This window comes from Apus apus, chromosome 4, assembly GCF_020740795.1.
Source record: "Apus apus isolate bApuApu2 chromosome 4, bApuApu2.pri.cur, whole genome shotgun sequence".
Classification (NCBI taxonomy): Eukaryota; Metazoa; Chordata; class Aves; order Apodiformes; family Apodidae; genus Apus; species Apus apus.
Window position 1 is genome coordinate 9,774,093 of NC_067285.1, and position 23,189 is coordinate 9,797,281.

The 23,189-nt window shown below is 40.7% G+C and overlaps 1 protein-coding gene across 1 annotated transcript; it reads right to left on the reverse strand.

Moving 5' to 3' along the window:
- Positions 1-390: 390 nt before the first annotated feature.
- ACSL5 (acyl-CoA synthetase long chain family member 5) lies at positions 391-21,663 on the reverse strand. The gene is made up of 21 exons (XM_051619863.1): positions 21,582-21,663; positions 12,269-12,454; positions 11,610-11,718; positions 10,879-10,943; positions 10,697-10,798; positions 10,265-10,364; positions 8,894-9,072; positions 8,153-8,185; positions 7,886-7,937; positions 7,268-7,341; positions 7,024-7,101; positions 5,941-6,075; positions 5,355-5,489; positions 5,185-5,280; positions 4,590-4,662; positions 3,642-3,730; positions 3,444-3,560; positions 2,861-3,004; positions 2,215-2,316; positions 1,760-1,831; positions 391-1,345 (listed from the first exon to the last, which is right to left on the reverse strand). The coding sequence occupies exons 2-21, from the start codon at positions 12,422-12,424 to the stop codon at positions 1,205-1,207; spliced, it is 2,052 nt and encodes a 683-aa protein (XP_051475823.1). The 5' UTR covers positions 12,425-12,454; positions 21,582-21,663; the 3' UTR covers positions 391-1,204.
- Between the last annotated feature and the right edge of the window lie 1,526 nt (positions 21,664-23,189).

Below are 23,189 nucleotides of genomic sequence, written 5' to 3' on the forward strand. Positions count from 1 at the left end.
GAGACAGCATACCCTGAGTGAAGATATGTTTCTAAAAATAGAGACAGTACTCATCTTGCCTAAAATGTTTTCTAAAGAAGTATTTTTAGCATTAGAAAATTATACCTGAATCCCTACTACATATGACAGGCTGAAGTGGGAGAATGATTTTATGTTGAAGACTGGCACATATTGCCTTACTACAAGAAAAGGAAAGTTGAGTAGAGGAGCAACATCTGGTCTAGCACTATCAATGCCTCATGGATTGAGCTGTGGCTGAGCAGTGACAGCATAAGAAACAAGTTAGCTTTCTGCAGAGGTTGGGCTCTGCAGCTATCCATAACTGGGCTGCAGTAAAACTGCAGCTGACACAGTCTACTTGCAGCAGAGAAGCAAGTCACCCACACAGGCTTTGGTTTGATTGTGCAGTTACAATTTATTGCATCCTTTATCCTTAAGAAGGATAGGTAAAGTTTTCCACTTATCAGACTGAAATTCATAGGTATAGAGGCTTTATAACTGCCAATGCATTTGATAATGTGCAAAAAAATCTGATCCAGTGCCTCCCATCCTAAGTATAAATTATGTTTGCTTTAGACACATGCACTTTGTAAACCGGTTGATGCCAGACTACTCATTTTCATTAAAAACAACCTATAGTGTGTGGTCCAGAGCTAGGAACAGGAAATTCACTTCTTTATTTGTTGAACAGATGTTAAAATCCCATTCATACTGTGAGAGCTTCACTTGAGACAGATTATAGCATCCTGCATGGAAACTGAAGTGTTATTTTCCTGCAGTTGGGTTTTGAACTCTTTCCCCCGCCCAAACGTAACTGCATGAAGGAGTTCAGTCTGACTGCAGATCAATCCACAAAAGGTAGGAATGGAGTTCACAGTTGGAGCAGGAAAACAGGATTTACTTTTGACAGTGAGAAATGCTTAGATCTGCCTTGTAAAGGCCAAGGCTCTTGAGTAGTTTTGTGCTTTGTCTACAGTCCAAGGGAGGTGAAAGTTCTGGCTTTGCTTAGGCAGCTGATGCTTAGTCCTGCAAGCTGTGAGCAGTGCCAGTTGTCAGTTACACTATAGCTATCTTCATCTGAAAATATTTTTTCCCAGGATACCAGAAACAAATATATTTAAGTCCTCCTTGCTCCTCTCCACAAGTCACATAGTGTCACAGATTTGTTTGGATATTCCATGCTGTTTAGTTTAAAATTAGCCACTTATTCCTCCATACTTGAATAGAGGGCCTCAATCTGCTTCTCAAAATGTTTAACAAGCTCTGGTCGCTTTGCCTTCAGTGTTGGTGTCAAGAGTCCGTTTTCTACAGAGAACATCTCTGTGTGGATGTACAGGTCTCTAACCTGTTAAAATAAAACAATTTAGCATGACACTTACATAATTGCTTAGATGACAAACAACAGTTCTTCCCGGGTTTCTTGAGCTAGTCTTCTGAGCTCCAGTAACCAAACTGTTTTTTGATGCAAGTCAAACTCCTTTTGGCTGACAGAGCAAGAGGATGGGCTGGAACTACAGTACAGCTCCTGCAGCCTTCAGTGAACTTCCACACTGTCTCATGGCAATTGCCCTGTACAGCCACCCATCTCTTGGTCAAGAGGAAGGCAACCAGTCAGTGTTTCACTGCCTACTTTAATCAGTTGTCCAGGTCAGCTGTCTTAGGTCTCATCCCGACACAGTTAATAATAGGAATAAAGACTTCCTAGCCATTGCATTAGCAATACAGGTGTTTGTGACAAGCAGGATTTGGAAGTACTCACTTGTTCAAAGGATTTAAGGCCAGCCCCTTTTCCCAATCTGATCATATCTTCTAAAATAGCTTTCTTCACTGCCTAGAAGAAATAGAGCAGGAATAAAGAGGGTAAAGCTCCCATTTTGTAACTGCAACTCAAGGCCACACCCATTGCCCAGTCTGATAAAATTGAGCTTGGCAAGAATACATGTACATACTTCAGCATTCAGGATTTCTCATATTAAGGCCACTACAAGGTCATATCTATCTTTTAATGGGAAAAGAAGTAATTATAGCCCTTGAAACATCAGGAGACACTTCCACTTCGTTCCCATGTTTACTGTAAGGCTGCTTGCATGACTCACGCAGCATTAAGCCACTTCAATTTACAAAAAAAGGTGGGTAAAATTAAGTCAAAGTAAAGTAAGATTGGACTCGAGAATTAAATTCTATCTATAACCCACTAAAAACGAAGCCACTCACTGAATTTTTGCAGAGATCTTCATAGGAACCTTTTATTCCCAGTTTTGCTGCAAATTCTGGAAGTGTCTCAGGATCAGGAACAACTATACCTATTAGAAAAGACTGAAAACAGGTGGAAGTAGTCATATTGAGATCAAGATAAGGCATCTGAAATTACTGTGACTGTCTGTGTGGACAACTTGATTGTGGACAGCATCTCTATAACAAGCCATATCTACATCCCCATCCATTTCCAGAGGTTGGCAGCTAGCTCAGGGGCTTTCAAATGACTCACCCGAGTTCTGACAGCAGTAATTGAAGATCTAGTGCAGTTTGTTGTGTGTGCTGAATGCTCCAGCAATTACTTTTGGCTGGTTACAGACTGAAGACTGGCCTTTGCTAGCATAGGTGACACCCGTGTAGTGAGGGAGTGGAGAGACTGCACAGAGCTGACCTGACATACTAATCCAAGTGTACAATTAGCTTTTACCCTGCTTGCAACTTGATACAAAGATCTTCTTTGCTGTCAGTTGGGACAAACATGGCAGTCTCAGGAACAGATCTTTCTCATGGCCTCTTGTACATGCATACGTTTATGCCCTGATCTTCTAGAACTCATTGTGAGAGGAATCTTGCACAATGCTTAGACCCAACTAACATCACTTACCCTCAGACTTTCCCCATGTACAAAGACCTGGGCTACTGGAGCACTTCCAATATAGACATTTTCTATCTTCTCTGGAGCAATGTATTCTCCTTGGGCAAGTTTAAATATGTTCTTCTTCCTGTCAATAATCTTCAGTGTACCATTCTAGAAGTTAGAGATAGAGGTCATTAGTTTTGATATCTCTCTTGCTTCTATAAGAAGAGAATAGGTTTGGGTTTATTGTATGAAAGACACATGCTAGTCCAGCATTGTTCTTTGCTCTCTACAGAGAGAAAGGGCTCATTTTCTAATTTTTCCAGGTAGCTCAGGACATGATTACACAGCTCCTTTATTATCCTCTGACAGAAGCCAAGACACCTTGTTCTCCACTGTGGAAGTGACAAGTCTTAACTACTGGTCTAGGAGTTGCAACTTGAGATCTTGTAACATAATTGGTCTCTGGAGCTTTGCCTGGAGTTACTTGGTGAATTATAACAAAATATAAGGTAAGGCTTTTGTCCTAGAACTCACCAACTTTTCAGATTACAGTAAACTAGCGAGGAATTCACATCCAATTGATAGTATATATTAAGCAATTACTCACTGGCAACCATTTCCCTATGTCTCCAGTGTGGAGCCAGCCATCTTTATCAATTGCTTCTGCTGTCTTCTCAGGGTCTTTCAGATAACCCTTGAAAACATTTGGTCCTTTAATGCAGACCTGTAGCAAACACAGAACATAATTAGTCACCAAGTCATATGTTTTAGTTATTTCCTGATGCACACAGGAGATGATACCTACCTCGCCTTCATTGTTAGAAGAGAAGTAGTTCATTTCTTCAACATCATCTAGTTTTATGATATTGCAAGCTAAAGGGGCTCCAACATGGCCTAAGAGAAGAAAAACCACAACAGCTGTGTTTTAGGGGTTCTGCTAGCAGTTGGCTTTATTAGACCAAAAGCTAGAAAGACCAGGTCTTGAAGTTAGATGGGAGAACTCAGGCTTCAGTGATAGCAGATAATTAATGGCTTTTTGTTCATGGCTTTAGCAAGAACCAGTACTATTTAAAGGAGTCTGGCACTGTATCTTCAATAAAGTTATTGTAATGCCCTTTTCAGACAGTTACTGCAGGACAGGCAGCAGCTAAGTCCCAGTGCTTGGAACCATCTATTGGTGTAATCAGCCACACCAAGCATATACCACACTTGCCTCCACAGAATTCCTCACAGACCTTGGTGTTCATTTGCATTTAATGCTCATTAGTCTCTGCAGTTATTGCACTCTTGAAGATGGTGACTTGAGCTTGACTTTAGAATAAGCGATATTGAAAACATCCTTGCTAAGATGAAAGATCTTCAAGGTAAGATAGGCCTTCAGTAAAACATTCATGTATCATGTCATTAGTCATAATTCTTCAAGTTAAACAAATAGTAGCTTTAGCTCCCAGATTTCTTAACAGCCATTTTTGAAGTTCTTGTCCAGTTTGCTCAGCTGTGCACAAACACTCCTTTCCTGTACACTGGAACAGGGTCTAGGCTGATCTATGTCACTTCATACAAGAGATACCTATTTGAATCAAGAATTTTGATACCTGTTAAGCATACAGGTGATTGTTACTACCAAGGATCACTTTGAGGTGAAGTACCCAGGATTTAGCTTTCACTGAACTAAAAGCAATAGAACACCTAAACTTGAGTGCCACTTTCTGTTGACAGCTGTGGGAGGGTTTTCAAGTCCCAGTTACTATACCTGTAGACCAGTCTCCAGGCATTGAGAAAGTGCACCCAGCCGAGCATTCAGTCTGGCCATAAGCTTCAAAGATCTGTGTGAAAAAGGATGAATATTTTTGAACATCAAGTCCTTGGTGTGAAAGAGCTCAGTTTCCACTATGCCCATACTCGAGTCTCATTCTTAGAAAGGATGCCAAGACAACCTTAGCTTTTAAGACTTCTTGTTCTTACTGATGTAACCAGATGTTCTTCAGGTTTACATATCCAAACCTTGCTTTTGTCACCTCATCTATCTGCTCTATTCTCAGATGTATTACAATGGGAACTCATTGACTGTCAGGATACAACAAAAAGCTTAGAGGCAGCTGCTTGACTTTTGAGTGCTGCATGTTCCTATTTCTGCTGTTCTGTTCCTCTTCCTAGAGCCTACAGGGTGTATTTTTAGTAGTGTAGTTTGAAGCCAGCCCTGCAAAATTTTGTTCCCGCTATAGTTAACTCTGATCAAGCAGCCTGTACATAAATACTGAGACACTGACAGCAGTCTCCTCAGGAAGAAGCTGTACCATTTGGGCAGAACCAAACAGGTCTTTCTTTAAGAAAAAAACTCAGCTTACCTGACAGCCCAAGGCAGCTCTAAGAAATGTCAGGACAGAGGGGGATATAGGGGCTGCACCTGTTACCATGATACGCACTCTTCCACCCATGGTTTCCTGTAAGTGGAATAGATGCCATCAGATACTCCAATACTATGTCACTCAGTTTACTTGCACTTGGAATAACTTACCTGAACTTTTCTGAAGATTAGTTTATCCCAAATGCTGTCATTTCGAATTATGCCCTGTTTTATTTCAGACATTTTCATCATCACAGCAAAGTTTAACAGGCAACGTTTCACTGGGCTCTGTGCACCACTTTGTATCTGCAATGAAAAGTATCAGTGACTCGTGGGTTTAACTCACATCTGCACCTCCAGTTCTTCCTTTGTTAGAAGGCACCATATCTTACTGGCATGTTCTAGCGTCTGTCTTCACTACCGCCATGGTCTAGGAGATGAACCAAGGAACAATGCTAATTTGTGTTACTGCTGGCATACTTCAGCCATAGCTTTGAGGGACTGGGATCCTTCTAGCTTTGCACGTGCTTAATTTTATATTCCAAAAGTAAACAACCTTTTTGTCTCCAAGCAGCAACAGACTTAGCCCTGTTGTGACTGGATGCACTGCTCTTATACTGGGGGACCCAGGGATCTTTCCATCCTCTCAGATAGGATTTTAAAGAATTCTTCCTGCTTGTGATGTTATGATGCATTCCATATTAATTTAAACTTGTGTATGAATATGAAGATATTTTTGCTTAAATTGCTCACATACCTTGTCATATATTCTATTGAGGAGCCTTGGTACAACCGGAAACAATGTTGGCTTCAAGGTTTTCATGTCATCTGTCAGCAACTTGATGTCTCCTTGGAAGAAGCCTACTTTTGCTCCACAGCTGTAGACCACAGTCTAAAAATTGACCAGACTAAGCTTAGTCAAGAATAATTCCTGGCTTCAGTATCCATAATTATTTGTCTATGGAAAGCAGCACAATTTGCAGTGCCCAGTGGGAAGAAAGTTCTGTGAATAGGCTTTGAGGAAATACAGAAAGCTATGCTACTATAAATTGATTTGTAGAAGCACAGGTTCAGTTCTAGCATGCAACTTCAATTCGTAGTCTGCAAGCACCATAGAATAAAACTTCATGTTATGGTTGGATACAATTAATATCAGCTTCAACACGTTTGTGTCAGCTGTTCTATTTTAATATCTTTTGAGATACTTAGGAATTTAAATACAAGGCAACTGAAGATTTAACAGCTTGACAAAGAATAGGACAAGACAAATTCTGTTATAAATAATCGGTCAGGAATTGAGTTTTATAAGAGTCTGTTCTGAAACCCTGACCATAGAAGAGTTAGATCCTGCCACAATGTTGCTTATGTTCCCTTGTACAAAGTGTTACTTACACAACATGCTGGAGGAAATTAATTAATTAGAAGACTAGAGCTTCATCTTAGGAAACAGGCAGGATGACACAGCCCAGCCCAGTAAACAGTGGAGAATATACCACTGTTTACCTCTGAGTACTAAATCCACAGGTCTTAAACTGCTTCTTCCTCATGTGTTAGCTTTCACTGTGTTTGACTAAGGGCTCAATGCTGTTAATTTCCCATGCTGATTTCTTGGTAAATCACAAGACTCAGTGAGGCTGGACTCAAGAGCAAAGCTTCATTTAATGAAGATAGTAGCCATATCTTGGGGAAGTAACTAGGCATAATTTAGTTCAGAGGTTTTATTTTAGGTAGGTGATCTTAACCATTTAGGTAGGACTTCTAACACGTGTTACTGTCTCAACAAGTTCTTATATCCAAGATCATCTACAGAAACTTAGTAGCATGCACACAGTCAACTTACCTGTACAACTCTCTCAAACATGTGAGCCAAGGGAAGATAGGACAAGACGATATCTGAACTTGTACACTCAACTGTGTTCTAGAGGGCAAAAAATATGAGGTTAGCACTAATTTCTAAGTGCACTATGGGCACTTTGCACAGCATGAGCTTGCTGGGAGTGAACATTTTGCTGAAAATGCCGACACTAAAGCTCGTTACATGACTGAGTGACATAGCCTAGAGATCACCATTAGCAGTAGCTTACCTCTGTGCATCTAAGGAAAGCAGCAGCATTTGACACAACATTTTGATGTGTCAGCATGGCTCCTTTAGGGTTACCTTTGGAGAGATTGAGCAAAGTCAGCGGTGGCTCTGACTGCTTCTGCTGTCAGTTTCCTATGTCTAGTTTCGCTGTTTGGACTATGTTGGTGTTAGGCTCAGTCATAGCTTGCTTTGTCTTAAGAGATCACAAATATGCATCATCTTGAGCACATTCAGCTATGGATATTACATAAAGGAAATTACTACTGAAACAGCAAAGCAATTAGTAGCATAGAGAATGCTGAAACAAGATGTTTCTCTAGCCCCTGTGGATCAGAATACAGGCACAGTTAAACAGCCAATCTCTAACATTACAACCCTGTGTTTTTCATAGGGTAAGACAACATGAATTTGGCTATTCCTTCCCCCATCTCTAAGAAGCTTTGTCTTGGTGCACTTGACTTGTAGTGACAGTAAAACCAGCAAGTAGTGGCTTGACACTGTTCTAATTTACTGGTTTGCTTCTATATTGTTAGCATTTCCTTTTATGTGTTGGAAAGCTGATTTGTTTATGAGCACAGGGAGACTGAGGGAGGAAGCATCACTATACATATTCTCTTACCTGTGGTTCCACTGGTAAAACACACAACACAAAGATCATCAGGCTTAGGAGGCTAGAGGGAAAAAGCCACATAAGGTCAGAGTAAGGATTATGTTGCTTATCAGTATTGACATATACTTCTTAAAGGGGGATAAAACAGGAATTCTGTTTGGAAACAGCAAGGCAAGATATAAAAATAATCCTGCCAGCCTTCTTTACTAGCATCATGGCAAGAAGTCTTTTCAGACTAGTTTTGCAAGTTTATAACTGTTCCACAGAGATACTTACAACTGGTTGTCTGAGATTGTTTCTTCCCAGCTCCTGTTTTAGAGAGGAAACACAGCTTAACAATTGCAACAGAAAGATGTGCAACAACAGATTAATAGGTAATTGCTTTTCAAATGCAACACTTCTTTTTACTTAGCCCCTCAATACTCTGTCTCATTCAGAGATGTTCATCTTCCTGAATTTAGTACACAACGTGAAAAAGCTGATTCCTGGGGTTGTGAAAACCATTAATTTGAGTGTTTAGAAAGTGATCAGAACTACTTTAGGAATTTGGAAGTCCTGAGTGGAGATATTAAATTTTATTTGTATTGAATTATTATGTAGGCCACATCTCTTATACTTTACATTTATGCATCATATCTAGAAGATTAAGCCTAGTACTGGGATGTAAAAGCAGCCAGTTATTTGCACTTATATTTGCAATTAGACTCAACTGCCAGCTTAGAAGCCTGATAAATCCTGTTACAGCTGCACCACAATTTAAGCTAAGGAAGTCTTTCATGTAATGCATGCAGGCTGTCCACAACTCACAGACACAACTTTAGTTAACAGTTTAAATTCTAGAAGTCCATTTGGCTAAATATCTCAAGTTTCAAAAGGACTGTTCATCAAGATCTCAGTTACAGTTGTGACAACTGGATGATGCTTACATCAAAGTGTCATTGTTGCCAGAGAAGGTCTAGATGTCTAGCTGGCAAGGTACTCCTCTGCAAGATCAAGCAGAAGCCTTTAGTTACCTACCTCAACGTCCTGCAGTGCTAGAATTTCAACTCCAACTTTAGCTCCTCTGTCACAGAGTTCTTTATCAAAGAGATCCATGAGAATGATAGTCTTCAGACATGTGGTCTTTCCTTGCTCACAGTTCTCCAGCAAGGTCTGTGCCTTTTCAGGCTTGTCACAGATCACTATGCTTATGTCAGCTATAGAAAAGAAATAACATTTCAGAAGTCTGTTTAGAAAACATGAGGCTAGTGACAGCTCAGTGGGACAAACATTTAAAACATAGCATTGGTTTGTTGTAATGCCATTTGCTTTTGTTCATATGGATTCAGTGGCTGGTTTACAGTGCTAAGAAGGTTCCTTCTACCACAGCCAACTGATGGGGCAAACTTGAGATTATAGCTATGCAAAGTGAAGGCAAATGCTGAGGAACCCAGGAAAAATATCATCACAGTCAAGACAGGCATTTAAATTTTTGTTATTGTCATAAAAGCTCAGAATTGTCCTCACTGATGGTTTAGGTTTAGTAATCTTTCTTAAATCTAAAGAATTCAAACCTGTTTGAAGACTGTAGCTAAAATTCCTGAGTTAATGCTTCAGTTTCCTTGCATGTGCCAGAGAGTTTTATGTAATCAGAAAAGCATTTGCCATTAACTCAGCAGATGAATTGAATTTGCCTGAACATGCAAGTTCCCCATTAACCTAGTAAGTCAGAGCTGTGTAGTGCCAAGGCAAGACTTGTTTGCAAGAATCACCAGCATAACTGTTGAAGTGATTTTGCTTGGCAAATCCTGTTCATGGGTTAGATCTCAGATTGTTGTGACAACAGAGGACGTTTTTGCCCCTGCCATATCTCCCCTCAGACTGGGGGAAGAAAGTTTGAAAACATATTCAAGCTTCCTCACCAGTTTCTTCCATGATGGCACACTAGTAGTTGTTTTTGTGGAACAACAGGCCCAAACCAGATAAGTTAAACAGATATAGGCATATCTTTATCTTTTCCTCCTCCACTTTTTACATCCTACAGCTTTAAATCAGAGACACCCATCTAGTTGTAATTTGCATGCCAGCCTGTCTGCATTATCTGGTTGTTTGGCAGTGTTTTGAGTTCAAGATTGCAAAACCTCAAATAGCAAATAGTTGAGCAGGATGGTCCACAGAATCTTGCAGGTCTTAGTGGGCTTGCACCCAAGAAACTAGGGGACATAGGAAGCCCACTGGCTTCTTCTAGGAAGCAAAGCAGCTTCCTTTACAGAAATTGTCTATAAAAAGTATGAGAGAAGTAAGGTTAAAGCAACTCTGATTTTTGCATTTAATTCCCTTGAACTTCAGCCTTCTCAAAATAAACCTTCTTAAAGAAATAATTATGAAATAGTGGAAGTCAATATTTACCTTTGTCAACAATATATACAATGGCCTCTGGCCCCAGGGTGTCATAGAGTGGAACAGCAACCATTGAGTAAGTGTAGCAGGCATACTCTGAAATGACCCACTGAAGAAAGAAAACAGTACAGCTAAGCAAAACTAGCAGCTCAGGAGAGAGATTTACCTACAGATTTTATACAGCTTGACTAGCCATGCACACATTAGTAGTGGGGGCTTGTGTAAGGGGTATGTCCATGAGATTCTTAGAGCAATGAGGGTTCAAGATCCTTGTATTACCTGCCTGGCATAATATGTCTGCAATCAGTAATAAGGGAAGTGGGAAGAGAAAAGCCAGTAGTGATTGTTCCTCATGTGGTCTCAAGCTTTTTAAATACAGATCCTCCTCTCTCCCCGAAGTGTCAGAATATTCTGGGAAAGAATATACAATTCGTTGCTTACCTCTGGCCTGTTCTGAGCAAAAATGCCAATAAACTGGTTTGGTGATGGTTTGCATCCTTTTTGCAGAAGCCCTGATCCCAGGTATTGAGCTCTGTCCAAAACCTGTAAGATAGTTTTCCCTCACTTTAAGTGTTACAGGACAGTATCCCAAATTAAAATTATCTGTCATGTACAATACTCACCTGTCGATATGTCAGCCACTGATAAGGTTGTTTGGGTTTTCTGTAGCCTAAACAGTTGCCATTTCCTAATGGAAGAGTTGAGAAAAGCAGCTGTAAAGCTCAGTACTGAAGCTGCATAGCACTTTAATGCAATGCTTGCTTGTAAGTGGGAAAGGCTTGTAAGTGGGAAATACTTTCAGTCAGACATTCAGCCAACTGCTTGGAAGTGTCCATAGTTAAGTGCTCTGCCCTAACCCAGATTGTAAGACTGTTGGCTTTATCCTTATAAGCAATATTTCCAAGATCTAGTGATATTTTCCCATATCACAAACCACAGGAGATTGAAGTAGCTTGCAAGCTATCACATATTTCCATGCATAGGACCCCTGAAATCACATGGGCACAAATTCATACCTGCTGTCAGCAGGCAGGAATTTTACATAAAATCCTGCATCAGACAAAGCAGAGGTGTTTCCCCCCAACTCCCTCTGATGCTTTGTATCTCCTGACTCTTCACTGAACTCCACCATCTTAAGCTTCTGATGTTTTTTCCGGCCCAGGCTGCCAACTAAGACTACTTCTAACTCAGTGGGGAGGGGAAATATGGTCACTTGTCACTCCACCCCACAGAGGACTAGGAAGGCTTTTCCTAGCCTAAATTATTACTAGGGACAAGAGGCAAGGCAAAAAAGCTCAGAATAATTTTATTTACTTCTGATAGACAAGTACTAACTAGCAGATACAAAGCTTACCAGAAGCATGCAGTCCTCTCTGGAAAACTTCATACAAGGTTTTACCATCTTCAAAGTAATAAGAAAGCAGTTTATTATCTGTCAAGAGTGCACCTCTTCTGGCTCCTCCCTAGGAACAGAGCATAGTTCTGGAACAGAGCAGAACAGATGCGATGTCATCTGTTCCTCAGCCACTCTCCCAGCAATCCCTTCAAAGCATTTCAATAGCATTGTTCTGGTAGGGAAGTCTCATTTTCCTTCCTGATTTTGATCTACTCAGTCATATGCAGAGGAATTTTCTAGATGGCCTAGATTAATATGCAATTAGAGGTTATTAGAGAGACCTTGACTAAGACTGAGTGCTACCACTTTCCTAGTTACGTGAAGTCTATAACCAACTCCAAAGCTGATGCAAAGCATGTAAAATACAGAACAAAATCAGTGACAGCCAAGGCCATCTGGTCAAAAACCCACCTAACCATGTTGGCAAGAGCTGCTGTTTCTTACTCTTAGTGTCTTAAGTCTTCCCTTTTCCCCACCATACTTTTGAGTTGTACACGTGGAAGAGAAGGCTGTGTATATCAGTCAGGAGAATTTCCACTAATACCCAGAATCAGAGTAGATCAGTATTCAGATTAATCTCAAAAATAGTCCTTGCCCACAAACAGAGTAAGTATTACCTCAACTCCTATTGACTGCTTGCTCAAGTCAACAGGAGGCAAGACAGGTTTTGGCCTGCTTATTACCCACAGGAAGATGGCTGCTCCAAATACAATAAGACTAATCAAGGCTGGTGTTGGGAGCGGTGAGAACAAGACTTGAAGTATCCAGATCATTGTGCTGGGTCAGTGGAGCCAGAGTTGAACCTGAAACAAACAGGAGGTTTAGTAGACATGAATTAGAAGCACTCACTACCCATGACCCATTGGTTACTTAAGTAGTTTGTTAAGCAAGACTACAAATTATTTCAGCAGTTTGCCCCTAAAGAGCCCTGGTACAATAACCAAGCATGATTATGCAATGCTTTAAACCTCTTAAGAGATCTTAAGTCACCTGTCCACTTAATCCATGCTGCATCACCACAACAAGCTCAAGCCTGATGAAGTTGGACAAGGAACAGATGTCAATTTTTTCTATTCAAGAGTAAAAATATGCCCGAGGAAAAAAAAACAAACTGAAAAACCCCAAAACAACAGTATATACTTTCCTAAATTAAGTATAACAAAAAAATACCTAAAGTTCAGTGATGTGAGCAGTAGAAGCAGACAAATCCTCAATATTATAGCTGTCCAGTAGGAGGGGGTATTGCTAAAATATTTTGAGGTGTAACATACACGTAGAAGTCTGCAGGACAAGCAGTATCTTCATGATCAGCTGCTCTAACTGAAAAGCAAGGTTTATGCTGGACAAGTGTTTCAGATCTTAGGCTGAACACTAAGATACAACACAAGTCAAAACTGTGAAAGTTGCAATCCACTAGGAATTGGTGGCCTGGAAGTCAATGTGTGCAATGAAGTCTAGCTGGGAGATATAGAAGCAGTTCTGTTGCTTGCATCCTCAAGAGTGTCAAGGACAAGGACAAAAACACTGAGAATGTAGGATTTCTTAAAAGAGACAGCGACAGCTACCTCAGCCTCCTCCCTTAGAAACAAGTAATTTAATCTCTAAAATGTTCTGGTATATTCAAGATTGAATGGCCAAGACATAATGAGCAGAGGCAACTTTTGTTTTTGTCTGAATCAACTCAGATCTCACCGATTTATCTTTGCTAGTATCTAAGTAGCCATGCAGGACATGACACATCACACTTTGCAAGATAAATAACCACATCCTTTCAAATTCCTCCATCGAGTACCAAGGTAACCCAGTCAGTAGATAGTGTATCAGCTAGCAACTAACTAAATCCCTGTACAAGAATAGCAGGCATTCTGGAGCAGTGGGCTCCAGTTACTCTTTAACTGTAATACCAAGAAAATTGAAGGTGTTTTCTGAAGTTAGTAAATTCAGCCAGGCCCATAAGTCAGAATTTGGGTTTCTGAGCTCAGACTGACCAGAGTTAAACCACTCCTATCTGCTTTAAGGTTTTGTAGTTTTTTGTTTGCAGTGGCTGTGTTAATCAGCAATCTTAATGTGTTCTGCTGAGAGAAGGTGTGCTTCACCCCCTCAGCATCTGCATAACAAAGGGTACCACAGAGCCTTGTCATCAAGTCCAAGCTGCCAAAATAATGTCACCTACATATCAGAAAAGCACCATCTCCTAGACCTCTTTTCTACTCTAAGCCTTAGTTACAACGTGCCCTTCAAACTCCTGACCTTGTTTTTGTGTATGGACAGTCAAAAAAAAACAACAACTTGTGCTACAGCCCCTTGGCACTCTACACTGACTGACAGTTTCAGCCACTGGGCACATCAAATGGAGGAAGCACAAGCCTGCTCTCTCTGCAGCACAGAGATCTCCATCTCCAGATCCTTCCTTTGGGCTTTACTGAGCCTGGAGAAAAAAAATCCCCTAAAACCGGATCTGCTGAAGACATTTACATTCAGGGCAAAGCCCCTTCACAATTTAGGTTCTAGCACTGCTCTGTTGGAAAGACTGAAGATTCATTAATGAAGTAAATTTGGCAATCAGCTGCTCTTCATGATTTATATATTTGGCCTTGTAACCCATTACTGGAGCAGTCAGTAAACAGGTTTTTTAGGTGCTTAAACAATATCTAGCTTAAGGTACAAGTCAACCTCTTCCTCTTTTGTTAATATGAACAAGTCACTTTTTAATAGCATGAGCACTGAGGCAGATTAGTAGAGGCATCTCCACTCCCCAACATGAAAAGGAGTTGGATATACAATTTTTTTTCCTTTATCTGAGAACCCATCGCATATCCAAGTGACAGAGCAAATCGTATTTGCACTATTTGTATGTTGGAAGCTTAGCTTGTAAGAAGTTGGCGAAACTAGACCTTGACACATTTATTCTCACATCTTTTCAGAGGGATACCAGAGTACCCATGTCCAGCTCCCCTGAATTTTGATTAATAGCCATCAGCTTGGTCTATTTTCCAGTCTTTTTCCAGCCCTAAATGAGCCAAAAGGAGTTGCACTCAATGCATTTCAGATAACCCTTCCCTGGACATGAAATATTTCAGCCAGCAATAAGACAATAGTTGTATACAGACAACCAAAAAGCCCATATGCCTGAACAGATGTACCAGTTTCACTGGCTGAAGTGTGCTCTCATGCTCATTTTAATAGTAATTTTAAGATCATTTCCTAGAAGCCAGGAAAAGTTGGTTTTCTTTAGAGTATCATGCTATAGGTAATGAACAGAATGGCATATCACGACTGTAACACAAAGTGCTCTACTATAACTTATTAACACTGGTTAGCATTAACACTGGTTAGCATTAACACTGGTTAGCATTAACACTGCCAAATCAGACAGATCAGTGCAGTTGTCAGAAATATCTACTGGCTGTTAAATGGACTTATTTGACAGAAAATTAATAGAGGACACTTGTCTGACCTTTTTGCAGTAAGGATCAGAGAACTCACTAACCCTGAATGCTCCATGCAGCAGTAGATAAGTCACTGAAAATCTTTCTGTCAGGCTATTCTCGTCTCCTCACTGACTCACACGCAAGGCAGTTTGTGCCAAAACATCTAGGAAAACTGAACACCAGCCCCTGAAAGATAATGATGCCTGGAGCAAAGCACTCACCAAAGTCCAGAGAGATCACCTGATCAAGTGTGATAAAAGCCTGAAGATTATTAAATGCAGCAAAGCTGTTGCCTTCAGATTCTGAATTGATTCCACAAATCTGATGCATAGGGAAGATAAACCAGACACTAGTCTAATCCCAGTGTAATCTAACTGGCATCCCTATTGCTAGTCAAGGGTGATTTTCAGTTTTAAGCCAAATGGAATTTTAATTTAAAGAAAGACCTGCTAACAAGTTTATCTCTAAATCCTGGGAAGTGTTTCACGCTCATTTGCTTCTATTTTTTTTTTTTTTTTTTACTGTCTTCACTAGCCCATATACAGCTCTGAATCAGACTATGTGAGTGTCAAAAGCCTGACATCCTTTAAAGCCACAGAAGTTAGCATTGTGTCAAAAAAGCACAAATACCTAGATCTTGTTTGCACTACACAAAACATGGTTTTCATATCTGAGAGGATATTTTCTGTTCCTCTGCTTTATGAATAGAATATTGACAGTGTTTTGCTTTTACTTTCCAATCGTGCTTCCTCAGATGGGCTTTAGCCACTCCTCTCAAAGTACGTAGGGTGTGTTATTCAGGCTCTGGCAAGAGACTGTCAGGAAATTTGTCTCAATTCCCAGCACTAGGACAGTTGTTTCCTATGCCTAGAACTTTTACTGAAACTACTTATCAAATCTAAGTTGTTGTTAGTTTTTCACCTCTGGTATCCTCTAAAAGCCACTTAATCCTGCTGCCCTCAAAGCAGAAGAGCAGCAGAGAGCACAGGAGTCTGTACTTGATAGTATTTTCTGTCCATGGGAAGAGAACAGTTCTGCCATGGATTTGTGCCATGGAGCAACTACAACCAGAGTTCAACCTACAAATCCAAATGACATATACGTGCATAATACCTGATCTACATCAACAGCATGAAAACTCAACTCAGTGCAGCATGAGGCAAAGCTAGGGCATTTTTGACAGGCAGTGGCTTCCACTGTAGGGCAAGTCTGAGCACCAGCTGCTTTTTTAAGCATGCAGAGGCCTGGGCTGAAATGATTGAAACCCCTGAGCTTTGAAGGGCTCAACTCCCAGTGACCAGAAAGATACAAAATGCACAGGATGTCTCAAACCACCCGTTAGTCCTCTTGTGCAATAAAATGCTAGACAGTTAAAGTGTACTGAGGCTGTCTGCTCTGGTCAATGGTCAGGGATAAGATGCACTAAGCTCTGGAGTGCAAAGGCTTAGTTTTTATCAGAAGAGATTACAGTGCTAACATTAATGGGGTTCAAGAGTACATATTATAATTTTTACTGTACCCCCCTCTACAGTAATTCCTTCACTGGCTAGAAGGAATGAAACAGTAAATCTCTGTCCCTCCAGGTCAGGAGATTCTCTCCATTGCAAAGTGACTGAGCTTTGTGCCTCCAAGATCACAGGTCTAAAGAAATAAATCAGTGTCATCTCCATCACAGTAGTTCCTCACAGACAGCAAAGCAACCTCTGATACCTTCATAATTTCAGAAGCAAGGGTCATGCACTGCCTGGGAGAATGTTTTCTAGAATTATAGTATTTGCTTCAAGTTTGCCTAAGAAACAGCTTGCATATGCTTTTGGTGTGATAATGAGAACTTGTTTATCAGCATTAGTACAGTAACACTGATTCTTTTCAAGCAGGAAGAGTAGAGTAGAAACAACTATACTGGGGTCACTTATTATTTAATCACCAGTAGCTCATTCTTTAAATTTGCCTACACAATGTAGGTCTTGCCTGGTGTCGTGCAGATGTGAGCCACTGTGCCTGTTCTTACTCCTTGGAAGCATTGTATCCCATCTTCCTCCAGCTGCAGCAAGAAGTTTTATGTTCTTCAGGGTTTAGGAACATCTAACTTTTAGCATCCAGAGAGAAGGTGAAATGCAAAAGTGGTTGCTGAACAGAGCCATATAAAAACCACAAAGCAAAATCCACAATAACTTGCATTAAGCTGAAGGTGCACTTCAGTGAGGCTTTGCCTGCAGAGAACCTCTTATGAGAGTCAGAGCCAAACAGTACAAGTATCCTTTGATCTTGTTTGAGAAGCACTCTGCTAGGGGGTGGGAAAGAATGAGGCCTCAGTAACTTAGTCTCAGGAAGTATAGTGCTCTGTGGTTTCAGGCTACACATTGCAGGCTATTTCTGAGTCTTGCTGAAGAAACCTATTGAACTTGGGTTTTCAGTATACTTAAACAGAAAAGCCATTTTTAATAAAAAATTTTACTATGTCTGATATTACTGTCCCTATATCAGGAAGGCAATGACACCGTGACACTGCTTAGGATGAGAAGTCATTTTGTCAGATAAATGGAAAAGTCAGGCTTTCACATATTTTTTTCACATGAAGTTTTCTCCTTGCAAACTACCTACTTGGAAAGAAAGAACATGTTCAGCCCTTTGAAGTTTTCAAAACTTTAAAAATCGTTAGAATAATGGGTTCTGTTACTGTTTTACCTTTAGATAACGCAGGATCACATTCTTGCAAAACATACATGCATCAACATTACAATAGGCAATTATCTCTAGACATATGACAAACATGGTTTAAAGAGCTAGAACTAAAGCTCAACTTGAAAATTCACACAGAACTCCTAAGAAAGCTAGAGTATTATCATTAAACACCTTACACAGCCACCCAGAGAAAAGGTAGCACCAAAAACTTGTAAATAGTAGATTCTTTTATCACTACACATTATTACAGCCCTTCCATTATGAAGAGCAAAGAGCAAACATATATCTGAACTTAACTCAGCCTAAGGTTAACATCTAACTGATAGCTTGCTACCTGCGATTTCCAGCAGGCTCCTGATAAAGTCATTATCTTGAACTCTGCAGCTAATCTCTGTGCTTGTACATAGGTTACAGCAAAGCCAATGTAAGTGACAAGCAAGCCCATTAGCAATGAAACAAATAAATGCAGAACTTCTTTACTTATACAGAAAATACTTTAGAGGAAATCCAGAGATGAGAACCAGCAATCAAAACCACCTACCATTTTACAGATGGGGTGGGAAGCCAGACTCTTTTGGGAGCCTTACCAGCATAGCAGCAGACCGAGACCAAATACGTAGCACTCATGTTAAAAACTACAGCTAGTTCCCTCTTCCCGGTTTAAATACATCAGCAAGCAGAACAGCATGCTGGGAAGGGAGCTTGTGAAAGGGAGGAACTTGCATGGGGGAACTGAAGTGGTTAGAAAAAAAAATTATGGAGGAAGTTGTTGAGGTTTTTGTTTGTTTGTTTGTTTGCTGAGGAAACGCGCTTGAACTTTATGAATTTCTGAAGAGCGAGGTGAAAAGTATGCCAGGGCTTTTTTGTTTGATAATTGTAATTTGCTGATTATTATCTATTTGCTTTATTTTTCTCTGTGTGTAAAGCTGTAGTCTCAGCAATAGTGATCGTCTCTCTGTAGCTGCATGTGCGTTAAGCTGAGTAGATGTGATGCTCACAACACGTTTTGAGTACAGGATTTCTTAAGTACTGTGTAACATGCTTGCTGATGGGCTGGGCTGGATCCCTGTTTCTGCTGCTGGTTTTGCTTTATTTGGTTTTGGTGTTTTGTGTTGCTTTGCGGGTTCTCTTTTTTGTTTACTTGGTTTTCAAAAAAAGTTACCTAGTCCTTTCTGCTGTAGTATCGACTTGTATACCTGCAATTATTTGCACACTGTAACAGTGAATCACATTTAAAGCTTCAGTTTTGTTTCCTGCTATGACAGGGATTTTATTTATGGCTTTACAGTTGCGTTTCTTTGTCTAAGAGTTCATAGCTGCTGTCGTTTCCCTTTTTCCAATGCTCAGCTGGAATTTTCCAGTGGGTTTGGAAGGGTGGGAAGACAGTAGCTTCACCTACCTCTCTTCTTACTGCCTTGTCCTCAGATCTTGGAATAGTTTTCCCACTTAACAGTTTGCCCATCTGGAAATTTTTCTTTACTGTATGATTTCAGAATAATCTGCTTAGCTAGACTAAGTCATAGCTGGGATGGAGTAACTAATACCATGTACTTGCATCCAGAATGCAACCTGTCTTGGCCCTTGGCTTGCTAAAACACATAACCTCTACTAATTACAATTATGTTTTTATTGCTGCTGTAATCTTTATGCTATCCATGTAAACCTAACTTGCACTGTAACTGTGGCATTATTTAGCAATGCAGATATACTTTTAGGGAAGCTGAGGCTTAATTGCTAATTTTTCTGTAAGCTTTAGATGATGAAACAGAATTAGCTTGTTCTGCACGAAACTTCTCTACCTTTGGCTTTGACTACTTAGAGGTGTTTCTGTGGCATTTCAGTGAAGCTGTGAGCTTCAACTTTAATAGTGCCAGTCAGGATCTCCTTATGCTTAGAGAAAGGCAATGTGTCTTACAGAGAAGGGAAAGATGAGGCTCCCAGCCCAGTCAGCCCCATTATTGCCTTTTTCAGGTGCCTCAGGATTTTCACCCTTCAGGCATCTGGCCTCGGGCTGTTATTTTTCCAGGAGGATGAGAAAAGCAGTGAATTTGCCCTGTCTCTGATCAGCTGTTGGGTAGCAATGCTCTGTGTCTCAGATGCATTGCCTTTGGCTGCAGGTGAGAGTGAACATGCTTACAGCACTGTCCTGCCAGAAGCCCAGGGTGTGATGTGGAGGTCCCTGAGCTGGTAGGGTTCCATTGCACTGCCTGGATTCCGTGGGGATCACAGCTCCAGGTCCAGTACAAATTGGATAAGGGATGTACAGAGAAAAAACTTGTGGAGGTTAGCTTTTCCTTAATGGGTGGCTCTGTTTAAGGCTTAAAAATTAGAATATGGCTGACACTCTTTCCCCTGTAGGCATAAGAAGTGACATTGTGTGAATTTTGATACTTTTAGTTTTTTATATTGCCTCAAATGATCTGAATATGCCCCAGATTTTTAAAGGAGGCACAAATCAATTTTTGCTTGTAATTCTCTGTCAAAAAATAAAGCAAAGCGGAGTAATGAATAACTCAAACCTTGCTTATTTTTGTACATGTATAGAAAATGTACACTTGCATTTTTCATATTATTAGCAAATTAAGATGAGCATAGGTACAGAGAGTTCAAGTTGTTTCCTTTCTACTGTCACTATCACAAAAGGTTTGCCTAAAGGATGGACGAGCTTTTATAATTAAAGTCACAGCACAACACAAGCTTCTGCATCCAAAGATGCCAAAACATTCTATCTACCTGTAGCAAATAGCAGAAGACTTAAATAAATGAAGGGGAAGAATTAGCTCAGTGTACAGTTCTCTCTGTTGTCACTTCAAGACTTCAATCTAAATTTTGTAAGTCTGTGGAAAGTCCGGGCTCACTTTATATGAAGGGTTTTTGAATTCCAATTGGCTTCCCCAGCACAGTGAAAGTAATGCTTTATTGCTCTGCTGTACTACTCAAGGCCAGCCTTCTGGATTTTGTAAAGCAGATTTAACTGCACAGGGACATAAATGATCTTTTTGGAGCATAAGTGGGCTCCTCAGAGAAGGCAGTATGAGCAGGATTATGGGGTTAGGATTTGGAAGAGCAGCATACTTTTTGTCAGTTCTTACTTGCAGCTTGATTTCTAGTTAATTTTAGTTTCTGCTGTCCTCTTTGATACAGTGCAGCTCTGTACACAAACAAGAGCTTGAAGAAGGCTCTGTCTCTGGAGCTACACCAAGCAGCTGTACCAAGGCAGCAGTCTGGTGTGTCATACTGTAAGATCTGTGCATTTAAAACCTTGAAAAAGGTATTATAGCCAGTTTCTGTGCTCTTAGTTAGGGATTAATAAGCTTCTGTGTATAATGATCTAGCATATGACAATTTTTACTGACAAGATTCCAAAACCTGCCTGGGATGCTGCAGAACCAAACAATTCTTCTGGAATAATGTTTTAAACCAGTCTGAATGGGAGCCTGGCACTGGTACTCTGTGCATTGTATCTTTAAATAGACATAACTAACAAACTGATAAGAAAATAGTGCCAGCCTGGATGGTAGTCAGGTTTCCAATTCCAGCCTGTGTATAGCAACAGGGAGTGTTCAGGTGGTTGCTCTTGCTCAGGCTGTGATTTCTTTGTATGCCACCTCTGAGCCCAGACTTGCTTCTTTAATAACGTGCAGCCTGTTGAGCAGCTGTTGCTTTTAACAGCACACAGCGTGATAAGAGGAGTGCATTGAGTCCAGGCCTTGCAGCAAATTAAGGCTACTATCCCACTTGCAGTCCTTCTTTGCAGGAGCAGGAAGCCTGGTACTTAAGAAAGACAAGCTTTGATCAGGAGAGATTTGCTTACCTTCTTTCAGCACTGGAGGAGGCTGGAGGGGCTGGTACAACTTGCTTCCTTCACTGCTTTACAACTCCAAGTGTTCGAGCTTCCCCAGCTCCTGTGGCAGAACTAAGCCCCGAATCATCAGTGTGTGGCTTTAATAAACAGGCAACACTGCACCCAGGTAACCTTTGAACCTGCGTTGCAACAGGTTCAAAGGTAAAAAAAAATATATATTCCTGATCAAATATAAAGAGCAACTTTGGCTGGTTAGAAATGTTAAACATACAACTCTTGTGCAACAGCGTTAGCAGAGAGCAGCACACTCTGAAAACGACCCCCAGCCCTGCAAAAGCTGCACACTTGGGTTTTTAATAGGACTCTTGTTTACTCTAAGCATGCATGGGGTATTGAAATAAGTCTCTTTCCACTGAGAAAAGGTGCCTCTGACATTGCACTCTGAGCGAGCAAACATGCCCTGATAATTTTCCTTACTGCTTTGTGTCCGGCTTCTCCTTAATCATGTCCGACCACTGAGGCATGAGTTTGCTTTGCAGCTCAAGTGGTCTATGAAGTAGCATCCTCCTTTGGGCTGGGGGCTCTCTGTGCAGTTGGGCTATACAGAGGGCTGGTTATCTTACCATGATGCGCCTTCTCTTCTTAAGGTGTGCAAAGGATATTGTCCTTGCTGGACTGGCAGTAGGCTAAGCCTGTTTCGTCAGAGATTTCTTGTGTTGATTTAAGTGATTGGGTTTTTTTTTTGTTTTGTTTTTGTTTTCTTCCTCCGTCAGTGAAACAGGAGTAATAGAGCTGCTCTGCTTGACACTGCTTGAGAAGGACTCAGCTGTGAGGTGAGGTGTGCAGGCTGGGCTGGCAGGTGGAGCTTCTTGGCTTTACTTCCAAAGGCTGTGGATATGATCTTTGAAGAAGTTTGCTCCTCCTGATCCAAGATCCAAGGCTAAATATCAAAGTCCTTTCAGCACTCACTTAATACTGTCAGGACTAGTCAAGATCATGAAGATTTTGTTGATCTGGGCCTGATTTGAAGGGTGCTGGAATTTGACTTCTGCATGATATTTGAAGAGTAAAACAATATTAAATATTTTTCACTTAAAATCTTAAGTATTCATGATTGGGGTGGGGGACCCTGCCTGTATCAGTGGACATGAATAAAAGTGAAAGCACCTGTGCCAACACTAATTATCATCCTAGACCTTCTGATTGCAATTTCCTCTAAGTTAGAAAATGTGAGTTGGAGCAGGATGAAAGAAAGTGAGTGAGATGGTTCCAAAATTGGCATAAAGAGGTGATGCTGGTGTGCAAGTTGCTTAGCTCCAGCCTGTGGTACATCTTGCATGTGGGAAAGAAAGCAGACAGTTTAATGCTGTTACAAGGTATGCAGTAGATACTAATAATTAGTAGTTGGGCAGGTTTCCATTTGGTGTAAGTGGATCTTGCCTCACTGCCTCAGAAGTGCTGGAGTGACTGACACTATCTGTGGTTTTCGCTTCTAGATACATCTTGTGTACTGATGTGGGGGGCAATGTAGCGGAGACCCTTGAGGAGGAAACAAACCCTATTACTTGAGCTAGCAGTATGTGTAAAGCTGTAACTGCTTTTCCTTCTCTACCCTTT

Bases quoted from the DNA above. Each gene is read 5' to 3' on its own strand.
- ACSL5 (XM_051619863.1), bottom strand. From the start codon at position 12,424: ATGATCTGGATACTTCAAGTCTTGTTCTCACCGCTCCCAACACCAGCC. The intron at 11,719-12,268 runs GTAATACTTACT...CTCTGTTCCTAG, and splicing joins AGCAGTCAATAGGAGTTGAG to GGAGGAGCCAGAAGAGGTGC. The intron at 4,663-5,184 runs GTAAGCTGAGTT...TTTTTCACACAG, and splicing joins GAGCTGCCTTGGGCTGTCAG to ATCTTTGAAGCTTATGGCCA.